The sequence below is a fragment of the Bombina bombina genome, chromosome 2 (genome assembly GCF_027579735.1).
Source record: "Bombina bombina isolate aBomBom1 chromosome 2, aBomBom1.pri, whole genome shotgun sequence".
NCBI lineage: Eukaryota > Metazoa > Chordata > Amphibia > Anura > Bombinatoridae > Bombina > Bombina bombina.
The window spans coordinates 617,589,546-617,603,940 of NC_069500.1; the positions used below are offsets into that span (position 1 = coordinate 617,589,546).

Sequence of the window (14,395 nt, forward strand, 5' to 3'; positions counted from 1 at the left end):
TAAAATCATGTAACGTTGGATGTATCTGCCTTTGAGAAAAAAAAAAATGTTTCAGCAAAATCCTAAAAATCTGTGATATAGTTTAACACTTTGAAGCCTGGCTTCCACATTTTCTCTCTTGTAATGTCCCTTCTCTCATCTTAGGGGACTTCAACATACCCCTTGATAAGCCTAACACGCCTGCTGCCTCTAAACTTCTATCCCTTACCACCTCTTTAGGCCTGTCCCAGTGGACAACATCTCCAACACACTGTGAAGGCAACTCCATAGACCCGGTCTTCACAAATCTCTGTGCTGTTTCCAACTCCCTTAACTTCCCCTTTCCTCTCTCTGACCACCATCTACTAACTTTCTCTCTTACTCTACCTGCTACATCTTTGCAAGCCCCCAAAAAACTGCTACCTTACAGGAATTTAAATGACTTGGATCTCACAGACTTTTCCACTCAATTGAGTCCTCTGCTCTCTGACATTTCATCCCTCTCTTGTCCAAACCTCGTGACTCTACAGTATAATTCGGCACTAAAATCAACACTTGACAAAACTGAACCCTCTACTCTTCGACGTACATCAATCACTCAACGGCAACCGTGGCACACTAAACAGACCAGATATCTTCAGCGATGCTCACGGGCTGCTGAACGGCAGTGGAGGAAATCACGCACCTGTGCTGATTTCCAACATTATAAATTCACCCTTAAGTCCTACAACTCTGCGCTCAGCCTGGCCAAATAAGTCTATTTCTCCTCCCTTGTGTCATCTCATGCATCCAACCCCAGAAAACTTTTCTCAACCTTTAACTCCCTTCTACGTCTTCCTGCCCCCCCCCCGCCCACTACCAACCTCACTGCTCAAATTATTGCTGATCATTTCAAAATAAAATTGACACCATTAGAAAAGAGATCTGCACCTCACACCCCTCAAACCCAGCAATCCTACCCACCCCTTCTAATAACAAAAACCTATGCTACTTCCCTCCTGTAACAGAGGAAGAAGTCTCTGCACTCCTATCCTTGGCTCATCTCACAACCTGCCCACTTGACCCTATTCCTTCATGACTTATTTCCTCTCTCTCTGCTTCACTAACCCCTACCCTAACTCATCTCTTTAACCAATCTCTCACCGCTGGCACATTTCCTGACACATTCAAGCATGCGTCAATCATACCAATCCTAAAAAAGCCCTCGCTTGACCCCTCCACGCCTTCTAACTATCGACTAGTCTCCTTCCCTTTGCTTCAAAATTATTGGAACCACTAGTCTATAATTGGCTAACTCAATTTCTCACAACTAACTCCTTACTTGATCCACTACAATCTGGTTTCCGCCCTAAACACTCAACAGAAACCGCTCTTGCTAAAGTAATAAATGACCTGTTATCAGCTAAAGCAAAAGGCCATTACTCCTTACTAATTCTCCTTGACCTGTCCGCAGCTTTTGACACAGTTGACCATCCTCTCCTCCTAAAAATACTACATTCATTTGGCACCCGAGACACAGCCCTCTCCTGGTTTGCATCATATCTTTCAAACCGCTCGTTTTCAGTTTCCTTTAACAACCTATCTTGTGATCCTATGCCTCTCTCAGTTGGGGTACCGCAAGGCTCTGTCTTGGGCCCCTTGCTTTTCTCTCTTTATACATCCTGCCTTGGAAAACTTATAGCCTCATTTGGATTCCAGTACCACCTATATGCTGATGATACCCAAATCTATCTTTCCTCTCCTGATATCTCTCTCTCTTTACTCAACCAGATTTCTGACTGCCTCTCTGCAATTTTCTCTTGGATGTCTTCACACTACCTCCAACTCAATCTGTCCAAAACTGAGCTGCTTCTTATGCCCCCCTCTTCGAGACATCCAACACCTGACATTTCTCTGATGGTTGGAGACTCTATTTTCAACACCTCACCCCAGGTCCGCTGCCTTGGGGTCACACTAGACTCAGAACTCCCATTCAACCCACACATACAAGCGCTTACCAAATCCTGCCGTTCACACCTACGCAACATTTCCAGAATTCGTCCCTTCCTTACTCAAAAAAACTACAAAAATACTTATTCATTCCCTCATTTTGTCACTCATTGATTATTGCAATCTACTCCTAAATGGCCTTCCAAAACACTGCCTCTCCTCCCTCCAATCTATTATGAATGCTTCTGCTAGACTCATCCACCTAAGTCAACGATCTACATCAGCTGCTCCGCTCTGCCAGTCTCTACACTGGCTCCCCATACACTCCAGAATACAATTTAAAGTATTAGCCCTAACCTACAAAGCACTCAACAGTCTAACTCCCAACTATATTTCCTCTCTCATCGTGAAATATTCCCCATCCCGTCCTCTTCGATCAACCTCTGACCTACGTCTCTACACTCCTGTTATCTCTACGTCCCACTCCCGCCTCCAAGACTTCGCACATGCTGCTCCTGTCCTCTGGAACTCTCTACCCCGCTCCATTAGACTGTCTCCAACCTTGTATAGCTTCAGACGATCCTTGAAAACTCACCTATTCAGAGAGGCTTACCATTTCTCCTCCATCCCGCATCCGAACCAAACTAATACATGTACATGAACTGCCTGACTCACTGCTGCAAATACAACTGATGTAACAAGCTACCCCAACCTTATGTCTCTGCACCCTTAACCTATAGACTGTGAGCTCTCCAGAGCAGGGCCCTCTTCCTCCTGTACTAGATTTGTTTCGTTTTGTATTTTATCACAAATCTTTGTCATTGTATATCTCTATCACTGTACCCAGCGCTACGGAATTTGGCAGCGCTATACAAATAAATGATAATAATAACACTTTCTGTGTTTGTACGGAGTGTGGAAATTGCATGAAATTATCTCCACCTTTTTTGAGAAGGATTCTTTATTTTTGTGCAGTATCATGTAGTTACAGGATAAGATTAGGTCCTTCCAGTGTTATATTTTTAGTTTAGCACCAGCATAACATTTGTTTTGAAGGCTGTATGTCATTGTATGCATAGTATTTTTTTAGTTTTACTATGCTTGCATAAAATTGCAAAGAAAAAAAACTAACTGAATTAATTTGATTATTTTTTAGGAATGCTCAGTAGATGGAATGACAGCCAATGTTTTTTGTCTGAATATCCAGACCTTGTTTGTGAAGAAACAGCTAGGTATCTGCACTGGTGGTGTATCCATCTAGAAGGTGAACAGGTATAATACAATTCATATCTAGCTGTGTGTGTGTATATATATATATATAATTCCATAACCTTGTGTCCAGAACCTACACTGCATCCCTAGACCATGTCAGCACTATAACAGAAGGCTGCACCTAGGCATTACTGTATTTATCTTGTTATGATATATTAGTGACCTTGTAAGTCAAAATTATTAACCCGTTAGTGCTCAATAATTGTTTCTTACATAAAATTTGCCATACAAGACCTTTTGTAATAAGACTTCTCATGGTCATACCGTGTATAATTGTGCTACATGACTTGGCTAAGCTAACACTGTTGGATAAATAGTTTACAAACATTACCTTGAGGCACTCCAGCCATTCCATGTACTATCAGGCCTGGTTATGTGCTGGTTGTAGAATATAAACAGAACCTTTTAATGAAAATACGTGGAATGGCTGTGGTTCCTGATGGAATGTATTTTGGAAACAAACCTGTGTTCTGATAGCCATCTCACAAGATGTTATCAATTATTTGCCAAAGACAAACAAGTCTTGTAACTTTATAATAATGTTTATTTGTATCTTTTGTGTCTAATGTGCAAATAAACAGTTTCCAGATATATCGTTTTAAATGTAAATTTTTGTTTTGGATGGCCTAAGAGTTTTGTTTTTATTCTTTCCTCTAATGCATCTTCTGGGTATCTCTAAGCTTTCATAAGAAATTTAGTGAATAACTTCTGACATGAATTATGCATAAGAAATTATTTTGTCTAGAATCTGTATATATTTTAGATTATGATTAATGCCCTTTCTAATTACAGAAGAAAGCACTAATGGAACAAGTTGCTCATCAAGCAGTTGTTATGAAATTTATTATAGAAATGGCAAACAGTTGCAGCGTTGATCCAAGAGGTTGTTTTCGCCTGTTTTTCCAAAAAGCCAAAGTAAGTAAAGATTTTTAACTTGGCATGACATAAACAATGTTTCTATAACGTTTTTAAAAAAAAAAAAAAAACTATTCAAATAAACATCAATCTGGATATGGACCTGTTACTGAAAAATAATGCATAGTATATGTGACAAATTCCAGTAATATTTTACTATAATCAGTAAGAGCAATACACTTTTTTTATTGTTTTCTGTTAAGGGCTTATTTTAAGGCAATAGAATTGGATTTTTTTGTTTGTTTATGCTGAACTTATACAAATTATACCGCTTTCTTACCTCAATGTAACACACAGACAGAGGAGGAAGGGTATTTTGAAGCCTTTAAAAATGAACTTGAATCATTCAAATCAAGAGTGCGCATACATGCCGAAACCCAGAGATCTGAAGCAGTGTTACAAAATCCTTATTTGCTTCCAAATATTGGACATATGGCTATGCAGCAATTTAAACAGGTAGGTTGCATTACGAGAATGTTGTTTATGTTGAAGAATTTCTGAGGTTTCTTGATGTATTTTCCCAAACATACTTTTTGCTTCCAATTATTATATTTATTTTTCACATAAATAACCTTGTTAGTATTCAGTTTCCACTTGCTCTTGTGATAATAGAAATAAACTAGAAGGATTAATAGATGTATTGTAACATGGTGTGTTTAGGATTTTACTATCAAAAAATAAATACATAGATTACATGAAAAAGTTATTGGGGTCCCCTATGCTGAAGAAGTGCTTTTATAAAGGACTTTTTATTTTAACCACTCACACCTGTACATTTGCACTTACTAAGTCAGGGGTTTAAAAACAGGCATTTGCACTCATATTTATATCATAAATGAACCTTCCGTGTAGCTTGTGCTGAAAGTAGGATGGTACATGCAGTAATTAAATAGCTATGCCTGCATTACTTACTGAGTATGCACAGTGGATGCTGGCTAAACAGTGGCCACATAAAACAGTTCCCAGGAAAAAATATGAAATTTAAACAAAACAATTTATTTTCTTTTACATTTAAAAGAGTTTTGTAAACTGTATAACAGGCTTTTGCTTTTAAACTAATGCTTCTGTACCAAAAAAGTTTTATTATTTTTATGATTCTGAGACCGCACACAAAAGAACACAACAGGTTTAAAAAATATATATATATAGATGCCGTCATTGAATTACTCACGATGTGTCTTGAGATGAACTATTTCCATTTGAAAAGGAATATTTCCTTCAGATAGCTGGAACGGCCATGGGCTCGAATGTGGCACCCACCTATGCCAATCTATTAATGGCCGAGTTCGAAACAATTGGCACTACTCTATTCACTGATGAACGCATTATTTTATTCAAGAGATTCATAGACGATCTGTTCCTATTGTGGAAGGGAACAGAAGCTGATCTACTTTGTTGGTTTGAAGCCCTAAATGTGGCCCATACCTCACTAACATTTAAGATGACACAGTAAAACCACAGTAGATTTTTTTTAGACCTACGTGTCTATAAGAACAATGGATGTCTATGTACTCTTTTCACCAAAGAAACAGACAGGAATTCCTTACTCCATGCTCAGAGTTGTCATCCTCCTGCATTAAAAAAGGCTTTGCCCTTTTCACAATTTAAACGAGCGTTGAGAAACAACTCAGAACAAGTGACTATGGTCAAGCAATTAGATGAGATGGAAAGGAAGTTTCTTCAGAGGGGATACCGATGTACTAACCTCCAAGAGGCCAAACAAGAAATGCTATGTACTAACCAGCAGACTCTACTACAAACCAAGAAGCAGGACACGGTTGATGAGAGACTAACATTTACTACCACGTTTGATATTGACAAACATCATGTAGTGGAAAGCATAAGGAAGAATTGGTCACTAATCACTACGGACAAGGATCTTCCTCTACAAAATACACCTCCACCGAGAATTGGATATTGCAGAGCCAGATCTCTAAGAGATCAACTGATCCAGACTGATCCGAGAAAGTGCTACGTAAAAGATACTTGGCTTCATGCCAAACCCGGGTGCTACCGGTGCTTGGGCTGCACTACCTGCGGGGGTCTATCCACAGGTAAAGTTTTCAGACACCCTTATTGTAACAAGAAATATGTGATAAAACACAGGGTGACTTGTACCACACAGTATATAATATATCTCCTACACTGAGTGTCTGTGGATTATTTTTGGTAAGACCATAGATGACCTTCGGACGCGGATGGCAAATCACCGCTCTGCTGAGTTGCCATTGACATGGGTACGTCGGACCAGCACTTTGCACACGCCAACCACAAAGTATCGGATCTCAAATATATAATTATTGATCATGTACCTATACCAGCTACAGGCGGCGATCGTGCTAAAATGCTGCTCCAACGAGAAGCGAGGTGGATTTTTGAATTGGGGACTATGGCACCGCAAGGCCTTAACGTTCATCTGGACTGGCATTGCTTTTTATGATTGTGATTTATGAGAGTCTGCGATTCGTTGTCACCCATTTTTTACATCTATTTTTTACATCTACTTTTTACATCCATTTATACCCAGTATGGGCCTTATATGTGAGAGTCCCTGATCTATTGTCCTTCCTTTTTTGTCTCCTTTCTTATCTGCTTTTTTGCATATAGACAGCTTCTTGTTTTTGATACTGGCATATTATATTTCAAGCTAAATTATTGTTATCTTTCTATATATCCCTTTTTTTTTGGTATAGTGACTAGGGCTTTTTTATATTCAGTCCTGCCCTTGGCTACATATATAATATTGTCTGCCTAAAACTGTGGTTGTGTTGATATTTCCCTGGGCTCCGATGTACACAGCACTTTTTATGCACATTAGGGAGTACATGCTGCATTTGGCTTGAATATGACTACGGCAATTTTGCACTGATATTCAGCTGTAGCAACATCTACATGCTCCGGGTAACAGCTGACTTTTGTTTTACACTAGCGAGGTTTGCTCAATTCCCTTATGTGATTGGATGATGTTAGGACCAATGAGAAGCTTTTGATAGCGAGGAATTTTTACAATTCTCAACCGCCCACTCCTTTTCTATATACAGATTGCAGTCTGCCAGATACCATTAAGAGCTGTTATTTTAATCTCCTGTTGTGTGTTTTCTAATGCCGCTATTATTGTTTTTAACTTGCACTTCTTGCTGTCCATTAGCGTCTGGTTTCCATGGCAACGGATGACGTGGAGGTTACCCACGTGGTTGCTATGACTTCCGGTTCGCAACGGTCGGCTTTACGGGTGGGCACAATTACTGGTATTTAAGGTTGGTGTGTAAGTATTATATGGTTGATTGTTGGTTTGAAAACGGGGTAAAACCCGAAACGTCACATAAATAAAAGGAATTATAACTTAAAGACCCGGTGAATGCCTTTCTCTCTTCTTGAATTGTATGCCTATATACTAAAGTGCACCCTGGGCAGAAGAAATTTCCTTCTAAAGGTTACCGTGAGTGCTGTACCACCAATGACTTATTTACTTATATATATATATATATATGTCAGCACTCATTGGTCTTGTGTAATAAAACTTAGCATTTAATAGCCATATTTAAAAATGGCACACGTTTCAAAGCCTAACTGGCCTCTTTCCAATGCAAATACAAAAATCTTACCTAAAGAGCTTCCCTCTTACACCCCTTATATACACAGCTAATTTCACTAACAAGCTGCACACTTGTGTGATGTGAATGTTAAACACCATGTGTGTTGTGGATCAGTGATTGGTGTCGCACCGATGATATCATGTGTTGCCGTTCGACTCCGTACCATGTGATTTATGATCAGCTGAATCTGACAGCTGTCATACTTGCATCCTACTCTCTGCCTGGCTGGGTAAGACGGAACCATACATTAGCGAAATACCACAAACACCAGCAGATTCCGGGCGCGCAACTACCCATCAACCTATTAAAATCTGTAAACTTATAAACATTAAAAGAAAAATATAGATACTAAATAGAATTACTAAAATAGGACTATAACATTGGTATACACTTATATCAATTTGATCTCTCCAGTATCTGGTGGAATAAGGTAGATTAGAGATCCAACTGAGGTATCCAAGGATTTCTTCATGTTTTAGGTGCATTAAACAGATATACATTGCACATATATTCAATAGTCCAACAAGTTAGGTATGGGCAAATTTCACAATGTCCACAGGGGATCAAAAAAGACTCAAGGTTTGCCGAAGAAGGGGCTGAAATCCAGTATTGTATTCAGGCCTCTGGGTGTCACAGTGTCCAATAGATATATCCACTTTGATTCCATTCGTAGTAGCTTCTGTGCCCTATAACCTGATGTAATCGTTATTTTAGCCGGTTGTAGTTCCCTTTCGAGTCGTTTTGTATGTCACCTCTTAGCCAAAAAAATTTGTTTGCCGTGGGCTGCTGTACAAGGTAAAAACGGTCATCGATTGAATCGAATAAAGGAGCTTTCTACATGAAGTATCTTATACTTCATGAATGAAAGTGCCCTTTATTTGTTTCAATAGTAAATCCTAGCGTTTGTAAAACGCTAGGATTTACTTTCACTTTAAGGTTCCAGCAAAACAAAATGTATCCACTTTATAAGACTTGCTCAAATGGTATCTCCCCTCTTAAAGTTGAGGCAGCAATGACTAGACTGTCAAAACGTATGTCTGCTGATGATTTAATAGAATTAAATTGTGAGAAAATTCACTTCCATTTGTGTTTTGACATTTATTCCCTGCAGTACAGATTAGCTGCTGATATTTCTCATGCACATTTTGTAGTTGAAACAAGTATTTTTATTTTTTATTTCTGTGAAGCGATTATGAATCTGTTGAAGGTGAATTACATGCTAATCTGGTAAGAAGGTCTCTCTGGTCAAAGGATTGTGAGGTATTGGGATTCCTACTCAAAGGTAAAATTGTATAATCTTTTTTTAAGTGTAAGCTTGGGCGTGTTCCTCCTTGAAACATCTCTCACTTGAAGGACACCTGGGAAATTTAGCCAACAATTGAGTTTGAAGTTGTTTAAAAAAAAAAAGTTTATCTATTGTGTTAAACAAATTACCATTTCCACAGTTTAGCAAATCCTGCCTAACTGCGGAACACGTGAAGCAGAAGATAGTACAAAGTATTTTAGTTTATATATTATTATTTTTTTGCAACTGTTACAAATTAATAGTACTTTGTTAGCAGGTGGAAGCAGAGTATCAGCTAGAAAATAAAATTTCCAGCACTTTAATAATGGTATCTAGATTAATGGGTAGACACTGAATCAAGTAAGAGGTCTACACAATTAGACCCCAATTGGACACATCTGTCAACAAATAGAAGCCCTTACAGTTGAGGTCTATGTTCCCAAGATGTATAAGCTCATCGGCAAGAAAAGGGATTCCATACTCGATGTGTTACAAATAATACTAGTAGCTTTGGCACTCAAATACTTTAAGCACATATGTCAAAGAATACCCATGAATATATTTTCAGACAACACGATTGCTGTTACCTCAGACATCAGGGAGGAACACAAAGTACAAAAATCCAGGAAAGGTGCATCGCAGCCAACAGTACCAGGACTCACGTAGTAAAAAGTCAAACTTTTGAGTAAGTTTAAAAGCACAAAAGGGCTCAAAGGCCAGACAAGCACACAGGATAAAAATCATCTGGAGTGTGTCAGGATACAACGCAGACGCATTTCGTGAGCGTGCTCACTTGTTCACTGCATAAAGTGTAACCTGCACACACCGCCATATATTTCAGGAGATTTAAAGAAACAGTATACACACTTTAAACAACCAGATGACAACTGACAAAAAGCCATACTGTAATGTTACAAATATTTCAAATGTAGAGGCTTATATGTATATCTGAGTGTGAAAAATTTTAAATATAAGATATTCACATATCATTTTGAGGAAGAATAAATCTCTAGTAAAATGTATCCTATTTAAAATTGTTAGGGCAGTTAATTATATTATTCTCCTACATAAGATTTAAACCCTCATTATACAGAACTTCTTAATGTACACAGTTAATAATAGCCACATATATTTCAAATTAGATTATAAAGGATAAAAGTGGAGTAATCCTACTGATATTGATGAAAACTAATACATATATAACCCTCATCTGAAAATATATTAAAGGGCTTCATTTTAGAAAAATGGAAAGAACCTTAGATTATAGAGGTATCACATAATTAGGTAAACAGATCTAAGTCCCTTCTCATATTTAACCCTTGGGGACTACTGGTTTTCTTTGAGAAAATCCAGAAGACCTCACATTTGTTCAATTGTATCTCTCTGTTACCTCCACGTCTCCATATAGGAACGTGATCTATTCCTTGTAAGGATAGGCTGGATATGTCAGAATTGTGTAGATTTGTAAAGTGTCTTGAGACAGGAGTGTCAGTTTTTGATCATCAATTGAACGTAGGTGTTTTAAGAACCTATCTTTTACAGGACGCTTCGTTTTACCTACATACTGTATTTTGCAGATAAGGCATGTAAGCAAATACACTACATGTGTTGTATTACAGTTAATATAGAAGTTGATGTTATGTGCCTTTAGGGTAGTGTTGAATGTAAAAGTATCACCCTCAGAGACATGTTCACAGGTTTTGCAACCTTTTCTCCTACATCTGTAGAAACCCTTTCTTCCTTTAATACAGCTTTTCTTGATTTTACTAGGAAGGTCAGAGGGAGATTATTATTATTGGTTATTTGTAGAGCGCCTACCGATTCTGCAGCGCTATAAACAAATGCGGAGTACAACAAAACAATTATAGGGATCAAATGGGTAGATAGCCCTGCCAAGAGTTGCACTGTTGTAGTCAGCTCTTAAGAAGGTGATCTACAAACAGCTGGACTCTTAGGCTTACATGCTAAGGGGGTTCATGGGATAGCAATGGAAAAGAGGAACTGGTATAAAGAAAGGTTAGCATAGGTTGTATGCATCCCTGAACAGTAGAGTCTTTAGGGAGCACTTGAAGCTTTTAAAACTAGAAGAGAGTTTTGTGGAGCGAGGCAGAGAGTTCCACAAGATGGGAGCCAGTCTGGAGAAGTCCTGTAAACGGGAGTGTGATGAGGTGACAAGAGAGGAGGAGAGGAGGAGGTCGTGAGCAGAGCGAAGGGGACGGGAGAGAGAGTATCTGGAGAAAAGGTTTGAGATATAGGGGGGAGCAGTGCAGTTAAGGGCTTTGTATGTCAGAATGAGAATTTTGTGTTTGATCCTAGAGGCAAGTGGAAGCCAGTGAAGGGATTGACAGAGTGGTGCTGCAGATGAAGAGCGACGTGTAAGGAAGATGAGGCTGGCAGAGGCATTCATTATGTATTGTAAAGGAGCTAGGCGGCAGGTGGGGAGACCAGAGAGGACAGAGTTGCAGTAATTGAGGCGGGAAAGAATGAGAGAGTGGATTAAAAATCTTAGTTGTGTCTTGTGTAAGGAAGTGTCTAATTTTAGAGATGTTTTTAAAGGTGGGAGCAGCAGGCTTTAGCCAATGACTGAATGTGAGGAGTGAAAGAAAGATCTAAGTCAAATGTTACCCCAAGACATCGGGCATGCAGGGTAGGGGTAATGATGGAGTTGTCAACAGTTGTAGAGAGATTGGGGGTGGAATCTAATAATAATATAATTAACTGCCCTAACAATTTTAAATAGGATAAATTTTGCTAGAGCTTTATTCTTCCTCAAAATATGTAAATATCTTATGTTTATAATCTTCACACTCAGATATACATATTAGCCTCTACATTTTAAATATTACAGTATGGGTTTTTGTCAGTTGTCATCTGGTTGTTTAAAGTTTGTATACTGTTTCTTTAAATCTCCTGATATATATGAAGGTGTGTGCAGGTTACACTTTATGCAGTGAACAAGTGAGCATGCTCACGAAATGCGTCTGCATTGTATCCTGACACACTCCAGATGATTTTTATCCTGTGTGCTTGTCTGGCCTTTTGAGCCCTTTTGTGCTTTTAAACATATGCCTCAATAAAAGTTTGACTTTTTACTACGTGAGTCCTGGTACTGTTGGCTGCGGTGTGCCTCTCCTGGATTTTTGTATTTACATTTGGGCGTAGCAAGCAGACTTGCCTTGGCTGCATAGCAGCACAGCTGATCCTCTACTCACACCCACTTTCCATTGAGCCGTGGTGGGAGACCGGAATCTCCGCCTCACTGACTTTTCTGCATCTGATGTATAGAGCGCTCCTTAGACACAGCCTCTTTTGTGTACTTAGGAACACAAAGTACCCAGTTGTTTTGAGAAACCAATGGAATTTTTTCTTGGGTTTAGGTACACCTCGGCAATCATAAGGTTTATCTCCGAAGACATTACGTACTTCCAATAGATTATCAGCACAGCATTGAGGAATGCCAGAGATAGGCATGAAACTTCTCGGTTGCTTTCTGATGCCAATACAAATCTTCAGTCATTTCATTTCAGCACAATCCCTAGGAGTAGATGCATTTGTTCAGAAATAGTAACACTTGTTTACATGTTTTTCCCCATTCCAGTGATTCCTGTCTTTCTTCATGGCCAGTGTGCAAACTTGTCCTCTACAGTTTTCCATTTGACATACCACAAAGACAAAGTGGCCCATTATGCTGGACTGAGATTTTACCTAAGGTTGTCTCAGTCTTTTGTTCCTCGAAGGATATTGTTTTACCAACTTTCAAAGATCGGGAATGAGGAGGACAAAAACCTTGTATATTGTGGATCTAAACAGATGTTTTCATATCTTTTATGAAAAGAGTAAAACATTTCAGTCTTTTTCAACAAATTATTTATCCTTTAAAAGCATAAGAAGGGGAATGTTTCTACTAATCTCCAGATGGCTCTATTAAAAGAAAGATATGACTCACTCTACTAGGGCATACGCTATGTACTGTACACCTGCGTTGGATGTTACTCCATCTGAACTTTATAAAGTGGCAATTTTAATATCTCACAGATTACGAGTTGGGAGTGTGTTAGGCAGCATAAACCATCTTTGGTAAGAACATATAAACTGTGGCTCTTTGTCTTACTTGTTGTGTGTTTGTCATTATATACCTAGGCTTTGTTTGGCACAGCTGTCCAAGATAATGGAAAGTAATTCAAATACAGCAATTTGTATATCTTGGCTCACATTGTTAAACAGTACTCACTAAGCTCCCACTCTGGTCCTATCTATCTATTCAGTTACTTAAAATAGAGATGTAAGATGAGTCACCTTTATACAGCTAAATATAAGTCTGGTTCTGAGTTAATTTCTGGTGAGTATTGTTAAAATAGATTCTGCCCCCATGTTGTTTCTGGAAGAAAAACAAATTTGTGAAAAAGGAATCACAGATTTGGAAATATTAGCATTAATTTAACTTATTCTTTCTTCACCTCCTGAACACAGGGTGTTTTACATTATCATCCCAACACAGATATGGGCCATAAGAATCCAACAGAGGAAACAGAAGATGATGATTCAAAGATGATGGATATTCAATAACATCAAGCACCAGAGACAATAATATCTATCTATACAGCTACACGCGGTGTGACTGTTAATGACATTTAATGCTGCACTTTAATTTTTATTTTTTTATTATTTTTTTTGGAGCAGAAAAATACTCCGAATAAATTTGTGGTGTTTTACAGCGTGAATATTTTGCTGCTATTTTTCTCATATTAAAGAGAATGGAAATGAATACAATCCTACTACCACTTGCATACATTTGCCTTCAACCTGCTACTTTGGTTTTTATCAGGAAAAAAAACATTTAAAAACTTGAATAAAAATTCTATTTACAATATGAAATGTGTTCTCTTTTTCTATCCCTTCACTTATGTTTGTAGAACTAGCTCCAAAGATATATAGTGGGTATTTTTGTGCTTTTTAAATTATGGTATTAGTTGTAGATCTGAGACAAAAGCTACCAAAAAGACTTAAACTGTAGTGTGTTTAAAGCCACTCAGTAAGTCCCCTCTGCAGTCAATATTATGGCATACTGCACAAGATCAGACATGCAAACAAAATCATTGTGAAACCATCAGTCATATTTGCAACAATCTATCTTGCAACACATTGTCACTTAAAGGGACATAATACCCATATGCTAAATCACTTGAAAATGATTCAGCATAACTGAAAAGCTGACATGAAAATATCACACGAACATCTATATTGTAAAAAGGGAAGATATTTTACCTCACAATTTATTCAGTCCACCAGAGTAAGTGCTCTGTGAATAGTTATTATTCAGTTGCTGTCCAGCTGCAAGTTGAACAAAAAAAAACCATAGCCAATTGGCAGTGCTGAGGTTATTCTTTGATGTGTTCTTATGAGAGTTCACTGAAATCTA

General features: G+C 38.2%; 1 protein-coding gene across 2 annotated transcripts in view; it reads left to right on the forward strand.

The window, feature by feature from the left end:
- Positions 1–13,851, forward strand: part of CDC37L1 (cell division cycle 37 like 1, HSP90 cochaperone) — a 28,652-nt gene extending 14,801 nt beyond the window's left edge. For both annotated transcript variants that reach the window (XM_053702548.1, XM_053702547.1), the window contains exons 4-7: positions 3,065–3,180; positions 3,973–4,095; positions 4,393–4,551; positions 13,447–13,851. In XM_053702548.1, the coding sequence (XP_053558523.1) occupies positions 3,065–3,180; positions 3,973–4,095; positions 4,393–4,551; positions 13,447–13,542 (494 nt within the window). In that variant the 3' untranslated portion in view covers positions 13,543–13,851. The remainder of the gene's footprint in view (positions 1–3,064; positions 3,181–3,972; positions 4,096–4,392; positions 4,552–13,446) is intronic.
- The last annotated feature ends 544 nt before the right edge of the window (positions 13,852–14,395 follow it).